This window comes from Vespula pensylvanica, chromosome 9 (genome assembly GCF_014466175.1).
Source record: "Vespula pensylvanica isolate Volc-1 chromosome 9, ASM1446617v1, whole genome shotgun sequence".
In the NCBI taxonomy this organism is placed as follows: domain Eukaryota; kingdom Metazoa; phylum Arthropoda; class Insecta; order Hymenoptera; family Vespidae; genus Vespula; species Vespula pensylvanica.
Genome location: NC_057693.1, coordinates 5,500,703 through 5,518,766, shown reverse-complemented (window position 1 = coordinate 5,518,766; position 18,064 = coordinate 5,500,703). Strand labels below are relative to the sequence as shown.

General features: G+C 29.6%; 4 protein-coding genes across 5 annotated transcripts; 2 read left to right on the top strand and 2 right to left on the bottom strand.

The window, feature by feature from the left end:
- Positions 1–167: 167 nt before the first annotated feature.
- On the bottom strand, positions 168–2,331 carry LOC122631801 (vacuolar protein sorting-associated protein 72 homolog). Its single transcript, XM_043817902.1, has 6 exons — positions 2,117–2,331; positions 1,822–2,042; positions 1,552–1,734; positions 1,185–1,407; positions 810–1,016; positions 168–684 (listed from the first exon to the last, which is right to left on the bottom strand). Exons 1-6 carry the CDS (start codon positions 2,248–2,250, stop codon positions 453–455), a joined length of 1,200 nt encoding a protein of 399 aa, XP_043673837.1. The 5' UTR covers positions 2,251–2,331; the 3' UTR covers positions 168–452.
- Positions 2,332–2,642: 311 nt separating this feature from the next.
- On the top strand, positions 2,643–5,172 carry LOC122631825 (tubulin-specific chaperone E). 2 transcript variants are annotated; one of them, XM_043817966.1, is made up of 8 exons: positions 2,643–2,779; positions 3,077–3,259; positions 3,329–3,718; positions 3,785–4,066; positions 4,138–4,267; positions 4,330–4,618; positions 4,701–4,918; positions 4,988–5,172. In XM_043817966.1, exons 2-8 carry the CDS (start codon positions 3,078–3,080, stop codon positions 5,078–5,080), a joined length of 1,584 nt encoding a protein of 527 aa, XP_043673901.1. In that variant the 5' UTR covers positions 2,643–2,779; position 3,077; the 3' UTR covers positions 5,081–5,172. The 2 variants fall into 2 exon arrangements, with proteins under 2 accessions (XP_043673901.1, XP_043673902.1); XM_043817967.1 differs by having other exon boundaries at positions 2,700–2,882.
- Positions 5,173–5,394: 222 nt separating this feature from the next.
- LOC122631822 (general transcription and DNA repair factor IIH helicase subunit XPD) lies at positions 5,395–9,010 on the bottom strand. Its single transcript, XM_043817960.1, has 13 exons — positions 8,803–9,010; positions 8,624–8,723; positions 8,241–8,495; positions 7,920–8,153; positions 7,717–7,840; positions 7,559–7,655; positions 7,335–7,468; positions 6,737–7,266; positions 6,480–6,655; positions 6,103–6,382; positions 5,929–6,039; positions 5,748–5,846; positions 5,395–5,674 (listed from the first exon to the last, which is right to left on the bottom strand). Exons 1-13 carry the CDS (start codon positions 8,805–8,807, stop codon positions 5,540–5,542), a joined length of 2,280 nt encoding a protein of 759 aa, XP_043673895.1. The 5' UTR covers positions 8,808–9,010; the 3' UTR covers positions 5,395–5,539.
- A 76-nt stretch (positions 9,011–9,086) lies between these two features.
- On the top strand, positions 9,087–17,878 carry LOC122631818 (pre-mRNA-processing-splicing factor 8). Its single transcript, XM_043817954.1, has 11 exons — positions 9,087–9,315; positions 9,480–9,713; positions 9,773–9,941; positions 10,014–10,178; positions 10,309–10,524; positions 10,817–11,155; positions 11,465–11,570; positions 11,713–17,187; positions 17,265–17,389; positions 17,458–17,612; positions 17,701–17,878. Exons 2-11 carry the CDS (start codon positions 9,494–9,496, stop codon positions 17,853–17,855), a joined length of 7,125 nt encoding a protein of 2,374 aa, XP_043673889.1. The 5' UTR covers positions 9,087–9,315; positions 9,480–9,493; the 3' UTR covers positions 17,856–17,878.
- Positions 17,879–18,064: the final 186 nt, after the last annotated feature.

Sequence of the window (18,064 nt, the reverse complement as noted above, 5' to 3'; positions counted from 1 at the left end):
TTAATTTTATTTTTATATAACTTATAAGTTTTAGAATATTCATAATATTGTATAACATGGGTAATTTTATTATATATGATAAAAACAGAATAATAAATATATCCAATTTTTATTTTATGGCTAAAGCTATAATGTTATAAAAATATATATTACATGTGTCGAATTAAGTATATGTGTAATATTAAATCATTTCTATTCTTTTTTTTTTTTTAATATAAGATCAGATAATTAAAATAAATAACTTTTTGTAAAAAATTTAACCATGTATAACTTATTTCCAATATTTGAACAACTTATTTTAATTACTTAAACAACTGTATAATTTAATAATATTATATTTAGAAACCAAAGAATTTCATAACTAAAGTACCTAAATTAACAATTAACTACAAAAAATATAATTATATAATTTTTTTTCTTACTATCTACTATTTATTAAATAATTAAATATATTATGAAGTTGTAGAAATAGTTGCTGGTTCAAGGCGTATAGTACTTCTATAATTTGTACCACAATTTTTTTGTCTCCATTCGAGCCATCGTAATAATTCTGGACTTAGCGAACTATCATTGACATCGCTACGGGCTTCTAACTGACGATAGTATGCTTCACGAAGTAGGCGTAATGTTTGTACATTTTTATATGGCAATTGTGTCATAGGATCTAAATATTTTGCAGGAAGCCTTTAAAGATAAAATCAATTTTAATAAAAAAATAAGCATTCACATTTTATATATACTATTTTTTTTATAACAGTAAATTTTTTTATAACAATTCTTTTTATAACAAAAAAAAATTTTATATTTACCTTGTTATAGCACATAGAGCTTTTGTTGCTGGCTTTTGTGGAGCAGTTTTTTTAAATGTTTCTAATAATAATTGTTCATTTTCAAATGTAATAAACGTTCGTTCGTAAAATGTTCCTGTTTCCTCACACTGAAGATTTATTTTGGTTTTTGTAATATTATCCAACTTATCTTTTGAGTTGAATTCTATATGACAATCAGTCACTGTGCTGAATAACATAAATATAATTTCAATAAATATTCTAAAATTAGATTATTAATTCTATTTTTTCCAATTTTTAATTGTAATAGCTGAATGCATATATCAATTTTAATTATTATTTCATATATCAATATACAACATTATATAAGAAAATAATTTTAGAAAATAATCTTACCAATCTCCTAAGCCAGATGCATCAGAAACTCTATCAGAATTCGTAATTACATTTTTGTCATCATCTCCTTCTTCTACATTAATTTTATCATCTTCTTTTTCTATTGGTTCAGTAATAACCATTACAGGCATTGACATCGAATGATATCTGATCATTGGGCCTATGTGTGCTTTTCTAACAGCTCTTGTGTTTTTTTTCTCATTTTCTAATTTTTGATACTTCTCTTTAAATGGCAAGTAAATACAAAATGAGAAAGAAATTTATTTTTTTAATAGATCTATATGTAAATATGTAAATCTAAGAAATCATGTCATAAAAAAATTAAAAAAATTGCTACATATAAAATTTATATTTACTATTTATATACCTAAGGACTTCATATTAATTTGCTCTGTTTGCAATGCTTCCTCAAGTAATTCTTCTTGTGTAGGTTTCCAAGTTTCATGTTTTATTACTTTTGTTTTTTTCTTTTGGTCCTCATTCCTTTCTAGTAAACGCTTTTGAGTTGCTGCTGACTTTGCTGCAGTTGAACGACGTATAGACTTTCTTTCTGTTAAGATTTATTGTTTTAATAAATATTTTAAAGCATCAATGTATCATCAAAATTTTTTTTCAAGATTCATAGTAATAGGCTTACCAATACTATCTATAAGAATTTTATCATGTTTTTGACGTCTTATTTTTTTTTCCTTTAAAGGTGTAGACGATTGAGTCGTAACGATTTTTGGTTCTTTATAAGCTTTTGTTATTAATCTTCGTTTTTTCTTAGGACCTTCTTGTTCGGTATCAGAAACTGGTTCGTCATTTTCATCTATACTGAAGTCAGAATCTACTTCATCTTCACCTTCGTCCTCTTCCCTATAAATTGCCAATAAAATAATAAAAAATTTTACAAAACGTCATACCTAAATAGAAAAACTAATCACGCTAACATATAATCATGATCTTGTTCAACTTCATCAAAGCCACCATAAGTCGTTTTATAAAAATCATCTTCCTCTTCTTCATTTAATAGTTTAGCCATTTTATTACCGGCATTTGTCCGTCTTTCTCTAGTCGATGCCATTTTTGGACTTAATTTAATCAAGATAAATAAATTTTAATTTTTCTATAAGAGGTTAAGAGACAATAACAACAAAATTGTTGATTATAGTATAGGTGGAGCTAGTGAATAATGGCGGGAAGTGATAAGAAATACAATTAATACTAATAATGTGTATAAAAGTTAAATTCTTATATAATCAAAAAATGTATATTTAAATTTTCATTGATCATGTAAAGCATTGTTAATAATTATGATGCTATAAAAGTATCTTTGACTGCTGTTTTTCTTTAATAAGCTCAATATAAATAAATATATAGTATATATATATATATTCGTGGTTGGCTTCTCTGCTTACAACACTGTTGCCACAACTCACCAATAAATGTAATCTGCTAATTTAGGAATTTTTTGTTATAAATTCACATAAATTTCTTAATATCATTCACATTTGCTCACAATTGACACTTAACAGAAATGTCAGATTGTCTCTTATGACTTTTATACTTTGATATATAACTATATCGCGCTATCACGTCTCTACTTTGTTCAAGTAATATTTTCAGTTATATTTTGTGATATTTAAGCTTCTTAGAAAGCATACTGTTATCGTTTCATTCATATCATAACTTCCAATGTTTTTTAATAGTTTTGAGGTTAGGATTTTAACAACAAGAAAAATACATATATTTATTTTTCTTTAACATTTTTTTGTAATAGCATGAGTTACATTAATTTCATAATTTTGAGTTGTAGTACTATTCTCTTGCATTATAATAAAACATAATATAATGATTCATTTATTTATGCTTTTTACTTAATATAATACAAATACTTGTTTTACTTTTAGTATGGTTGAAGATAAAAACTATAAAATTGGAAGTCGCATAGAATGTGATGGGTATCAAGGTATATTAAAATATGTTGGTCCTGTTGGCAATACTAAAGGCCTTTGGTTGGGTATAGATTGGGATGATCCTGGACGTGGAAAGCATAATGGTACATATGAAGGTGCTGAATATTTTAAAGCTAGGTATGTCTTTAAAATATAATGATTTTATTGTAAACATATTATTTGTATTAAATAAGTATTCCATAACAGGCAGACTACATCAGGATCATTTGTAAGGCCTGGTAAAGTTAAATTTGGTATATCTTGTCCACAAGCAATCAAACAACGTTATGGTCTAATCGATGATGAATTGGCTGGAGTAGATAAAGATACTTTATCATCTTTGCAAAAAGAAATGAATGCTCCATTCTTGGAAATGGTTGGATTTTCAAAAGTGAATAAAAAACAAAGTAAATTTGATCAATTAAAAATGATATGCTTAAGAGAGCAATGTGTCAATGATGCTGGTGCCCCTGGTGAATTACAACAATTATGTCCTAATTTGGAAGAATTAGATCTATCTAAAAATTTAATAAGTTCCTGGAAAACTGTTGCAAATATCTGTAGTCAACTCCATTCTCTGAAACGGCTTAATGTTAGGTAAATTTATATATTTCAGATAATATCATACAATTAGTTTTATATGAATAAATAATCAATTTTTAGTGAAAATTATTTGCTACCTGAAGAAAATATGGAAACATTAAAATATGCATTCACATCTGTAAAAAGTTTGACTATTACTAAAATGAATTATAACTGGTCTGATGTGCAGAAATGTGTTCATATGTTTTCATCATTGGAAGAGCTATCAGCTTCATTTAATATTATTAGCATTTTAGATGATTCATTAAAATATTCAACTTCAATGAGAATACAAACAATAATGCTTGAAGGAAATTTTCTGTCAAGTTGGACAGAAATTCTTAAATTAGGTTCACTTCCATGGTATGTTGATAAAACAAAATACATATTATCTCATCTATTCATATATTATTTTAATATTATAAAATTTGCAGTTTAGAATGCCTTAATTTGAATTCGAATACAATAGATAGAATAAGGTTTCCATCTGTTACATCAACGGGTAAAACAAATATTTTTTCTGCTTTACGGCAATTGCATATATCGGAAAATAACATATCAGAGGTAATATATATTAAAAAGAGAAGATCTTGTTGATTTACTAATGAGAGAACATTTGTTTCTAGTGGCAATCTGTGAGTGAACTGGAGAAACTTAATAACTTAGAAGATTTTAGATTTAGGGGAAATCCAATTTTAAAAGATTACACTTTAGAAACAGGAAGACAATTAATAATAGCAAGAATATCACATTTAAAATTATTAAATGGCACGGAGATAACCCACGAAGAAAGAAGAGGTGCCGAGTACGATTATTTAAAATTATATTTACGAAAATGGATAGAAACAGAAAATAATCCTGATAAAAGAAATTTGTTCATAAATGAACATCCTCGATATCCAATTTTAGTTGATAGTATGTAAAAACATATTTTTTACATAATTAATATTTGGAATTATTAAACAATATTATTATTATATTTTATTTAATTTTTTAGAGTATGGAATATCCGATATTCCATCGTCTAAAGCAAAAGCAGAAATGGTTTCTAACGTTATAACGGTAGAATTTATATGTCCAAATGATCCTCATCAACTTAAAGGAATTAAAAGAAAACTTCTTAAAGATATGGAAGTTCAAAAAGTGATAGGACTTGCACAGAGACTTTTTAAAACTGGTGGTAGAATTCCAACACTTTCATTTGTACAACAAGATGTAAGTGATTTTCGTTATTTCTAATGTTAAAAATGAATTTTATTATATATTGTATTAATGATGTTTCAGCTTTCAAAAGAAGAAATTCCTTTAGATAAACCATTACAAGAACTCAGTTATTATTCTATTCAAGATGGTGATCAAGTTCTTGTGAGGTGGTGATATTAACTTAATTATTTATGCATATGACTGTATTTTCTATACTGTTGAGAAATTTCTTCACCATAATTTGTTATTAAACTTTTTTAATCACATTTGATTATTACTTAAATCCTTCTAATAATCACTATTAAAAAGTTGCTGATCTTCCATAATGTGACTTCAATTTTGACTACTATTAAACTACTAGTAATCATTACGCGAATATCATAAATAATTAAATACATAAAAACATTAAATACATAAATACATAAAACATTGCTTACTGACTTGACAAAGATAGTTTCTTTTTAATTATGAATAATTGATGCAAATGGATTTATAATATTTTATATTAATATTAAACACAATCACAGTACAAAATTATATATAGATATCTTTACATGTTACGAATAAAAATATTTATCCCAAATGACACAAACATACGGAATCTTTTTACTAAAGATATTATTTATATAAAATTTAATTTTGTTGTGCTTTTTGTTCGATTTTACTAGCTTCTTCCTTTTCCAATTGTTCTCTTGTTAAGAGTGATAGTCCTAATTGATTTTCACGTGTAAATGGCTGAGCCATTTGTCTTAACCATCGTTTACTAATCTAAAAATAAATAGAATAATAAAAAAACTACAAAAACTAATCGTAGTTGCAATATATGGTTCAATCATATTACTTGTACAGCCTCTTCAGTAGATAAATTACATAAACCATCTGATAAATGTTCTTGTATCCATTTTGGTAATTTACTTCGTTTGTCAGCTCTGGAAAATCTCTACACATAATTTATATAAATAAAGTAAAATATAAAATTGTTTTACATATATATAAACATTTATAAACATTGTATAATTTACCTTATCAGCAAATACCATAATACCATAGTCAGTTTTACCTCTTATAGCACGCCCAACGCATTGTGCTGCATGTCTCATAGCATCAAAGGTCAAGAAATCATTTTCTCTTATCTATAAAAAAAACAATAATTTAAATTAGAAATTATTAGAAAATTCAAAAACTTATTTACTTACTTGGAATTGATCACGTAAATATTCTAAACGTGCTTTTAAAATTCTTGATTGTGTATACACATAGGGTATACCAAACATTAAAACAGCTCTTCCTAAGTGATGATCAAAATCAACACCTTCTGATACTTTGCCACGAGCTACCGAAAGCAAAATAGCACCTCGACCATTTTCACAAGCTTTTATGTAATTTAAAAGAGCTAAACTAGTTTCTGCTGAATCCTGAGTTTCAATGAATAGCAATTTATGTCTCTGAAGTTGATCTACTACTCCTTGATCATACCTTAAATAAAAAATTTGTTTTTGTATACAATTTTTGTAAATATTAGATAATATAATAAATAATTTAACACTTTTTTTTTTAATTAAATAAAACATACCAAGCAGCTACAACAGATTCCATGTATAAATATGAAGTAAAGAAGCAAACTAAGCCATCAGGAACAGTAGCAGCAAATTCAACCAAAAGTTGACCATAATTTCTGATAACAGCAACATCTTCTCTTGTTTCATACTTTGATGAAATTGCTACTTGATCATTGCCTTTTGCCACAATCTATTTTACAAAAAATAAAGTGATATAAATATGATAATATGTAATAAAATAATATTAAGATATAATCATTAAAGCTATTACCATTGGAAGAAGACATGGTCGAGCTAGTGTCATAGTAAATGAAGACATTATGACTGGATGAAAATCTAATATTTTTGGATACATATCCAAAGGTGACAAGGTTCCAGAGGTGATAATTACTGATTGAAATCTTTCAAATACTGGCTTCATTGCTATGGATGAATCTAAACAACTAAAATGTAGTACTGGATTTAAAACTGTAGGTGTTTTATCATCGAATGGTTCTACTATAATTGTAAATCCTTTTGTGTATGTAGAAACTAATGTAGCCAAATGTGTTATTAAAGTAAGTGGGGAGAAATCTGTTAGATCTGTTATTTCCATAGTTCTCAAAAGTGATGCTAATCGTTCAGCACAAAATCGTAAAGGTTTTCGTTCTATAGAAACTTTTGTTTGAATATCTCTCAAAAATGCTGCTGGAGACTCTTGTACAACATGCTGCACACGTAAACGTGTCTTTAAGTATTCTATAAATCGCTTCAAGAAATTAACAAAATGTTCTGCATTTCTTATATTCCCAGGAACAGCTTCTGTAAAAATATAAATAAAGAAAATTATAGATAAAAAAAACAATCAAATATTATATATGATAATTTACCTTGTAGAACTTCATCAGGTAATATAGGATTTGATAAAATAATGTCAGTTTCTCTTTGTACTTGTGCATCTTTTAAACCTGCAACTAATCTTTCATATTCCTCTTTTAGTTTGTTAACATCATCTTCTCTCATTCTAAAATGTATATATACAAAAATAAAATCTTCTAAATTATTCTAAATAAAATATATTTCAATAATAAATGATTAATAATAAGTCACTTACTCTGCAACAGTTTTTTCCAGAAGTTGAACATTAGCAGAACTTTTTTCCATGAGTCTTCTATTTATTTTAACGCTCATCGAGTCAATACAAACATTATCTGAGAAATTAAATACAGTGTTATAATTCTTATATATGTTTAAAATATAAATATCACATACCAATGTTATGGGCCTCATCAAATACAACTACAGAACTCCTACTTAATTCTTTAGAAACAGTTTCAGCTATTTTTGGATCAAGTAAATAGTGGTAACTGTATACTACAATTTGAGCTTGTAAAATCTGTACAAAACAAAAATTATAAAAAGTTTTTTTGGTAGAAATAATAATAAAAAAGATGTTTATATAAATAATTATTTACCATAAAACGTGCAAGAAAGTATGGACACCAATTACGATCTTTACCATATTCTTTTAAGTCGTCAAGAGAATATATACCAGAAGGTATAATTTGACTTCTACCTTCCATATCAAATCCTTCATAAAAACTACAAATTGGTGTAGATTCATCATAATTATGCCTATCACGAACATATGATGCAGTGAGAGAATGACATCGTGAATCAACTACTTTTCCTTCTCGTTCCCTGCTTACCTTTAATTGTATATTAAAATTAGTTAAACTTTTTTTAAGATGCAACTTAAATATTGCATGATAATTATATTATTATTTTATAATTACTTCAGGATGAATACACATATTTTTCCTTGAACTGAGAACTAATCCTATTATCTTTGGTTTACTTTTCAATTCTTTTTCATAATAATCAATAAGTTTTTTTAATTCTTCTATAACTTTTTCTATTTCTGGTACAGTTCTGGAGCAATATATTAACTTTGTAACATCTAAAGGATGTTCCAGCATATATGCAACAATTAAGGATAACAATGTTATTGTTTTTCCAGTTCCAGATGGCATCTCCAAAAGACAATGGCCCTAAGATAATGAAAATCAAATTACACACTTTAATAAAATTTTCTTTATCTAATTTATTTATTTATATAATATGTTATAATAAAGAATAAAAAATAAAAGTAGTAAAATATAATAACTTATATATATACTTTTGCATCCAGGCCACGCTTAAGTTCAAGCATATATGCATATTGCTCTGGATATATATAATCATATGGAAAATAAACAATTAAGCCATCAACACTAATCCTAAAATTAGAAAATAATTAACAAACATTTAACACTTGTAATTATGTCATATTTTAATTACATAAAAATCTATTATTACTTCATGTTTTATCTTATTATGTTACATGAGTGCAACAATTAAACGTAGATTGTCATTTATTGACTGACATAATTCATTCAATAGCTTAAGTATAAAATTCTGGAGAATTAGAAAAAAAACGTTTTAACCTATTCTCTTTTTAGAAATGAATTATACAAACATATTTATTGGCGCCACTTTGAAAAAACTTTGCGTGTGTTGCCTGTTGCAACAGCCGCTAACTTCAAATCAGAGGGCGTTAAATTCTTGATGATATTATAGTTTCCTATCACGAAAGTATTAAACTTTTCTCGAAACTCAGAACATCGAAGTTCTATAAAGCTTGGGTTAAGAAATACTTGCCTACAATTTTAGCGTCTGTATTAGTATTTTTGTGAAATCGTATATTAATTTAACGTTTGGTGATATTTTCATTATAGTTGAAATGTTAAGTTTAAGGAAAAAAACATTATATAGTTATCGTATATATTAGTAATTATTGATTATCAACTTTCAAAAGGTACAAGAATTTCGGTAAGAAATAAAAACGTAAGAAAAAACCACGTTAATAGTATATGTATATTTATAGAAATAGTTATTCCCTTATTGTTAATATAAGATTATAAGATGAGATTATTACTTAAAAATGAAACATTCAGTATATTATACATAATTATTTTTTACCTGTTTTTTTACAGGTCACTTTGTAATAATGTCTATACCACCATATTTACTAGGGCCAAATCCATGGGCTACCATGATGGTCCAACAACAAGCCCATGCTCAGCTAGCTGCAGCACAGGCTCATGCGCAAGCAGCAGCACATGCTCAAGCTGCGCATCATGCTCATATGCAAGCTATAGCTGGCCCACCACTTCCTCAAATGCCAAAACAACCAGAAGTATTATCAGAAGATAAATTACAAGAAAAAGGTAGTATATATGTAAATTTTATTGCTGTGAAAAAGTAATATCCACATATATAATTTTAGCACAAAAATGGCAACAATTACAATCAAAACGATTTGCCGAAAAGAGAAAATTTGGATTTGTTGATGCTCAAAAGGAAGATATGCCCCCTGAACATATTCGTAAGATTATAAGGGATCATGGTGATATGAGTAGTCGTAAATATAGACATGATAAACGTGTATATTTAGGGTAAGATTTATTAAAAAGTATTAATTTTATTTAGGAAATTTTAATATATGAACATTACTTATTTAATTGCAGTGCATTAAAATATATGCCACATGCAGTAATGAAATTGTTAGAAAATATGCCAATGCCTTGGGAACAAATAAGAGATGTAAAGGTTTTATACCATATAACTGGAGCTATTACATTTGTTAATGAAATTCCATGGGTTATTGAACCTGTTTATATAGCGCAATGGGGGTCAGTATTCTAATAATGTCAATCTTTTTCTTATATATATCATATAGTATATACATATATATATATAAATGCTTTTTAAAATCATAATATTAATAATATATGTTTTATGTTAATTATTTGGGAAAATTAGAACAATGTGGATTATGATGCGACGTGAAAAAAGAGATCGTAGACATTTCAAAAGGATGAGATTTCCGCCATTTGATGATGAGGAACCTCCATTAGATTATGCTGATAATGTTTTAGATGTTGAACCATTGGAAGCTATTCAAATTGAACTTGACTCAGAAGAAGATGAATCTGTTGCAGCATGGTTCTATGAACACAAACCATTGGTTGGAACCAGGTATATAAATTTATGATACTGTACATTAAAAAATATTGGAAGACCTATCTAGTTTTGTATAATATAATATTATGTTTAAAATTATATGCTCAATATTATATGATGAATCGCGTAGGGGTCCTGAAATCAACTATATATGTGAGTTGACAGATGGTTATTTTTGTAGTTGTGTCCGAGACATACTACAAAAATATATCACTGGACAAAACGCTATGCTGATAAATGTATATTATGTATAAATAATATTTTTTAAGCAGTATAAATATGTTCTTAATATTTAAAATTATTACAGACATGTTAATGGATCTACATATAGAAGATGGAATTTGACTCTTCCTCAAATGGCAACATTGTATCGATTAGCAAATCAACTTTTAACCGATTTAGTTGATCAAAATTTCTTTTATTTATTTGATCCCAAATCATTCTTCACTGCAAAAGCATTAAACATGGCAATACCAGGAGGACCAAAGTTTGAGCCTCTTGTAAAAGATTCAAATGCTGCTGATGAAGACTGGAATGAATTCAATGATATAAACAAAATTATTATTAGACAGCCTATTAGAACGGAATATCGCATTGCATTCCCTTATTTATATAATAATATGCCACATTTTGTACATCTTTCATGGTAAGAGAGACTTATTATATTAATTACAATATAAGTTATGTGTATGTGTGTGTGTGTGTATAAAGATATTTCCACACTAGTTTGTAGACTTACTAAGTAGTCCATTATGGTCTAACTAGCAGTGTGGCATAGTAAAAAAAGGATGGTTGTTATTCGTACTCTTTATAAAAATTAAAAGAGAACTGCTGAGACCATCTACACAACATATGTTTTATTTTATCTAGTATATTAATTTTATACTTCTAAGTAATAATGTATTAAGAGCTATAATATGTATTTTGTTCCTTTAATTTTTTTAACAATTTATAGGTATCATGCACCAAATGTTGTATACATAAAGACAGAGGATCCAGACTTACCAGCATTTTATTTTGATCCTTTGATTAATCCAATTTCACATAGGAATTCATTAAAGGTAAATGTAAGGATTTAAAAGATAGATTATAATTATAATAATTAATCATTTTAATTGTTATAATATAATAAATGAATGATTTACAGTTTCTTATTCGAATTATAATGATAAAAAGTTAAATATACATTTTTATTATGTATAGACAATGGAACCACAAATTGAAGATGATGAAGATTTTGTCTTAGATGATGAAGTCCAACCCTTTCTACAAGAAACACCACTTTATACAGATAATACAGCAAATGGTATAGCACTTCTGTGGGCACCAAGACCGTTTAATACACGCTCTGGAAGAACAAGAAGAGCAATTGATATACCTTTGGTAAAATCATGGTACAGAGAGCATTGTCCTCCAGGACAACCTGTTAAAGTACGAGTTAGTTATCAAAAGTTACTTAAATACTTTGTATTAAATGCACTGAAGCATAGACCACCAAAGCCTCAAAAGAAACGTTATTTATTCCGATCATTCAAATCAACCAAGTTCTTTCAAACTACAACAATAGATTGGGTCGAAGCTGGATTGCAAGTATGTCGCCAGGGTTATAATATGTTGAATTTACTCATACACAGAAAGAATTTAAATTATCTTCACCTGGATTATAATTTCAATCTAAAACCCGTTAAAACACTTACGACGAAAGAAAGAAAGAAGTCTCGATTTGGAAATGCTTTTCATCTATGTAGAGAAATTCTTCGTTTGACAAAATTAATTATTGATTCGCACGTACAGTATCGCTTAAATAATGTCGATGCATTCCAACTGGCAGATGGATTACAGTACATTTTTGCTCACGTTGGTCAACTTACTGGCATGTATCGATATAAGTATAAACTAATGAGACAAATAAGAATGTGCAAAGATTTAAAACATTTGATATATTATCGATTTAATACTGGTCCGGTTGGAAAAGGACCTGGCTGTGGATTTTGGGCACCTGGCTGGAGAGTATGGCTTTTTTTTATGAGAGGTATAACACCATTGTTAGAAAGATGGTTGGGTAATTTGTTATCCAGGCAATTTGAAGGACGTCATTCTAAAGGAGTTGCTAAAACTGTGACCAAACAAAGAGTAGAGTCGCATTTCGATCTGGAACTAAGAGCATCTGTGATGCATGATATTGTAGACATGATGCCTGAAGGTATTAAACAAAATAAAGCTCGTACAATTCTTCAACATCTTAGCGAAGCATGGAGATGTTGGAAGGCTAATATACCATGGAAAGTCCCTGGATTACCTATTCCTATAGAAAATATGATATTACGTTACGTAAAGATGAAAGCTGACTGGTGGACTAATACTGCTCATTATAATAGAGAACGTATCAGACGTGGTGCTACTGTGGATAAAACAGTATGTAAGAAAAATTTAGGTCGTCTTACTCGACTTTATTTAAAAGCAGAACAAGAACGCCAGCATAATTATTTAAAAGATGGACCGTATATTACTCCAGAAGAAGCGGTGGCTATATACACTACTACCGTACATTGGTTAGAATCTAGAAGATTTGCTCCAATACCCTTTCCACCACTTTCATATAAACACGATACAAAATTGTTGATATTGGCTTTAGAACGTCTGAAAGAAGCTTATAGCGTTAAATCCAGATTGAATCAAAGCCAACGCGAAGAACTTGGATTAATTGAACAAGCGTACGATAATCCACACGAAGCTCTATCCAGAATTAAACGACATCTTTTGACTCAAAGAAATTTTAAAGAAGTGGGTATAGAATTTATGGATCTTTATAGTCATTTGATTCCAGTTTATGACGTGGAACCTCTTGAAAAAATTACCGACGCTTACTTAGATCAATACTTATGGTATGAAGCAGATAAACGAAGATTATTTCCACCATGGGTGAAACCATCTGATACAGAACCTCCACCTCTTTTAGTTTATAAGTGGTGTCAAGGTATTAACAATTTACAGGATGTTTGGGATGTTAGTGAAGGAGAATGTAATGTATTATTAGAATCCAAATTTGAAAAGCTCTATGAAAAAATCGATCTTACTTTGTTAAACAGACTTCTTCGTTTAATTGTGGATCATAATATTGCTGATTATATGACTGCAAAGAATAATGTTGTGATTAATTACAAAGATATGAATCATATAAACAGTTATGGAATTATTAGGGGTATGCAGTTTGCGTCATTTATCGCCCAGTATTATGGACTTGTGCTTGATTTACTGGTTCTTGGATTACAAAGAGCTAGTGAAATGGCTGGTCCCCCACAAATGCCAAACGACTTCTTAACTTTTCAAGATGTGGCATCTGAAACAGCACATCCAATTAGATTATATTGCAGATATGTAGACAGAATACATTTATTCCTTCGATTTTCTGCCGATGAAGCAAGAGATTTGATACAAAGATATCTGACAGAACATCCAGATCCTAATAATGAAAACATTGTTGGATATAATAACAAAAAATGTTGGCCACGAGATGCACGTATGAGATTAATGAAACATGACGTTAATTTAGGACGCGCTGTTTTCTGGGATATTAAGAATCGATTACCTCGTTCTACAACTACTATACAATGGGAAAACAGTTTTGTTAGTGTTTATAGTAAAGACAATCCAAATCTGTTATTTAACATGAGTGGATTTGAATGTAGAATTTTACCAAAGTGCAGAACAACGCACGAAGAATTCACACATAGAGATGGAGTATGGAATTTGCAAAATGAAATTACAAAAGAAAGAACTGCTCAATGTTTTTTAAGAGTAGATGATGAAAGTTTACAAAGATTCCATAATAGAGTGAGACAAATTTTGATGGCTTCTGGTTCTACGACATTTACGAAAATTGTTAATAAATGGAATACAGCTTTAATAGGATTAATGACCTACTTTCGTGAGGCTGTAGTCAATACCCAAGAACTATTGGATTTATTGGTCAAATGTGAAAACAAAATTCAGACACGTATAAAAATTGGTCTTAATTCAAAAATGCCTTCAAGATTTCCTCCAGTAGTATTCTATACGCCTAAAGAATTAGGTGGTCTTGGGATGCTTTCTATGGGTCATGTATTAATTCCTCAATCAGATTTACGTTGGTCCAAACAAACTGACGTTGGTATTACACATTTTAGATCTGGTATGAGTCACGATGAGGATCAATTGATTCCCAATCTATACAGGTATATTCAACCTTGGGAATCAGAATTTATAGATTCACAGCGTGTTTGGGCAGAATATGCCTTGAAGCGGCAAGAGGCGAATACACAGAATCGTCGACTTACTTTAGAAGATTTAGAAGATAGCTGGGATAGGGGTATACCCAGAATAAATACCTTGTTCCAAAAGGATAGACATACACTTGCTTATGACAAAGGTTGGCGAATACGTACGGAATTTAAGCAATATCAAGTTCTTAAACAAAATCCATTTTGGTGGACTCACCAACGTCACGATGGGAAATTATGGAATTTGAATAATTATAGAACAGATATGATCCAGGCTCTAGGTGGTGTTGAAGGTATTCTAGAACACACACTTTTTAAAGGAACTTATTTCCCCACATGGGAAGGTCTTTTTTGGGAGAAAGCATCAGGCTTTGAAGAGTCAATGAAATATAAAAAATTAACAAATGCTCAAAGGTCGGGTTTGAATCAAATTCCAAATCGTCGTTTTACTTTATGGTGGTCACCCACTATAAACAGAGCAAATGTTTATGTAGGTTTCCAAGTACAATTGGATCTCACAGGAATATTTATGCATGGTAAAATACCAACATTGAAGATATCTCTCATTCAAATTTTCCGTGCTCACTTGTGGCAAAAAGTACACGAGTCAATTGTCATGGATCTTTGTCAAGTCTTTGATCAAGAATTGGATGCTTTGGAAATTGAGACAGTACAAAAAGAAACTATACACCCAAGGAAATCATATAAAATGAATTCTTCCTGTGCTGACATTCTACTTTTTTCAGCATACAAATGGAATGTTTCAAGACCTTCTTTACTAGCAGACTCTAAAGATCTTATGGATAACACAACAACTCAAAAATATTGGATAGACGTTCAATTGCGATGGGGTGATTATGATTCTCACGACATAGAGAGATACGCAAGAGCTAAATTTTTAGATTATACAACAGATAATATGTCTATTTATCCATCTCCAACGGGACTTTTAATAGCTATCGATTTAGCTTATAATCTTCACAGTGCATATGGTAATTGGTTCCCAGGATGTAAGCCACTTATACAGCAAGCTATGGCGAAGATAATGAAGGCAAATCCGGCGTTATACGTACTGCGAGAGCGTATTAGAAAAGCTTTACAATTATATTCATCAGAACCAACTGAACCATATCTTTCTTCTCAAAATTATGGGGAATTATTCTCGAATCAAATTATTTGGTTCGTTGATGACACTAACGTATACCGAGTAACAATCCATAAAACTTTTGAAGGTAATCTGACTACAAAACCGATAAATGGTGCGATTTTTATATTTAATCCACGTACTGGTCAGTTGTTCCTAAAGATTATTCACACTTCTGTGTGGGCTGGACAGAAGCGTTTAGGACAATTGGCAAAATGGAAGACTGCTGAAGAAGTTGCAGCTCTTATTCGGTCATTACCCGTAGAAGAACAACCGAAGCAAATTATCGTAACAAGAAAAGGAATGTTGGATCCTCTTGAGGTGCATTTACTAGATTTTCCCAATATAGTAATCAAAGGATCAGAACTTCAGTTACCTTTCCAAGCCTGCTTAAAGGTTGAAAAGTTTGGTGATTTAATTCTAAAGGCGACAGAACCACAAATGGTTCTCTTCAATCTCTATGACGATTGGTTGAAAACAATTTCATCTTATACAGCATTCTCACGTTTAATCCTCATTCTTCGAGCGTTACACGTTAATACGGAACGTACTAAGGTTGTACTTAAGCCAGATAAAACAACTATAACAGAACCTCATCACATATGGCCATCTTTAACCGATGACGAATGGATCAAAGTAGAGGTGCAATTGAAGGACTTGATTTTAGCTGATTATGGAAAAAAGAACAATGTCAATGTTGCATCTCTCACTCAATCTGAAATTCGAGATATTATTCTAGGTATGGAGATCAGTGCACCCTCTGCCCAACGGCAGCAAATCGCAGAAATCGAAAAACAAACAAAAGAGCAGTCTCAGCTCACAGCAACTACTACTAGAACAGTTAACAAACACGGTGACGAAATTATCACTGCGACTACATCCAATTATGAAACTCAGACGTTCAGTTCTAAAACAGAATGGCGTGTAAGAGCAATATCTGCTACTAATTTACATCTTAGAACGAATCATATATATGTATCTTCCGATGACATTAAAGAAACCGGTTACACGTATATTTTACCAAAGAATGTACTGAAAAAATTCGTCACTATATCTGATTTACGAGCACAAATTGCTGGATACCTATATGGGATTAGTCCACCGGATAATCCTCAAGTAAAAGAAATTAGATGTATAGTAATGGCTCCACAATGGGGTACACATCAAACAGTACATTTACCAAATGCATTACCAAATCATCAATACCTTAAAGAAATGGAGCCATTGGGATGGATACATACACAACCCAATGAATTGCCGCAATTATCGCCACAGGTATTTATATATTTATTACATTTTAATACATTATGTTGATTTATTAATAACGTTTTACTTGCTTTACGTTCTAATAGGACATCTCGACGCATGCACGTATCATGGCAGATAATCCAATATGGGACGGGGAAAAAACCATTGTCATTACATGTAGCTTTACACCAGGTTCTTGTTCTTTGACAGCATATAAATTAACTCCAAGGTATTAAACGTTACACTCTATAATATTGTATAATTCCGTTTATTATATAAATTATATCTCTATTTCAGTGGATTCGAATGGGGTAAACAGAATACTGATAAAGGAAATAATCCTAAAGGATATCTTCCAAGTCATTACGAGAAAGTACAAATGCTTCTTTCCGATAGATTTCTTGGTTTCTTCATGGTACCTAATCAAGGATCATGGAACTATAATTTCATGGGTAAATTATCAATCTTTTTATTTATATAAAGAAATAATTTATATAAATTCTCTGAATAAAATTATTGAAACGAAATATATTTTTTTAGGTGTGAGACATAATCCAAATACGAAATATGAGTTACAATTAGCTAATCCAAAAGAATTTTATCACGAGGTTCATCGACCAGCACATTTTCTAAACTTTTCTAGTCTGGAAGATGGAGATGGTGTTGGAGCAGATCGCGAGGATATGTTTGCTTAAAATAAATATCTTTCTTCAAATAATATCTTTTTTTTACTTTACTTGTCGAAAATGTGAATTGATAATATTGTCTCGCATTTTTGTTATAGACACAATCATTCAATTGAAAAATGCCATAATAGATTTTTCAACTTAAATGAACGAATATCTCAACGATATTTTTTTCAAATGTTTTTCATTTCTACTCATGAACGTACTACTACTTCATA

Bases quoted from the DNA above. Each gene is read 5' to 3' on its own strand.
- LOC122631801 (XM_043817902.1), bottom strand. From the start codon at position 2,250: ATGGCATCGACTAGAGAAAGACGGACAAATGCCGGTAATAAAATGGCT. The intron at 1,408-1,551 runs GTATATAAATAG...TGCCATTTAAAG, and splicing joins AATTAATATGAAGTCCTTAG to AGAAGTATCAAAAATTAGAA. The intron at 685-809 runs GTAAATATAAAA...TTATCTTTAAAG, and splicing joins GCTCTATGTGCTATAACAAG to GCTTCCTGCAAAATATTTAG.
- LOC122631825 (XM_043817966.1), top strand. From the start codon at position 3,078: ATGGTTGAAGATAAAAACTATAAAATTGGAAGTCGCATAGAATGTGAT. The intron at 4,268-4,329 runs GTAATATATATT...ATTTGTTTCTAG, and splicing joins CGGAAAATAACATATCAGAG to TGGCAATCTGTGAGTGAACT. The intron at 4,919-4,987 runs GTAAGTGATTTT...ATGATGTTTCAG, and splicing joins TTTCATTTGTACAACAAGAT to CTTTCAAAAGAAGAAATTCC.
- LOC122631822 (XM_043817960.1), bottom strand. The intron at 8,154-8,240 runs GTAATTATAAAA...ATACAATTAAAG, and splicing joins ATATGTGTATTCATCCTGAA to GTAAGCAGGGAACGAGAAGG. The intron at 5,847-5,928 runs GTAAATTATACA...AATTATGTGTAG, and splicing joins TTATGGTATTTGCTGATAAG to AGATTTTCCAGAGCTGACAA.
- LOC122631818 (XM_043817954.1), top strand. From the start codon at position 9,494: ATGTCTATACCACCATATTTACTAGGGCCAAATCCATGGGCTACCATG. The intron at 9,714-9,772 runs GTAGTATATATG...ATATAATTTTAG, and splicing joins AGATAAATTACAAGAAAAAG to CACAAAAATGGCAACAATTA. The intron at 11,156-11,464 runs GTAAGAGAGACT...AACAATTTATAG, and splicing joins CATTTTGTACATCTTTCATG to GTATCATGCACCAAATGTTG.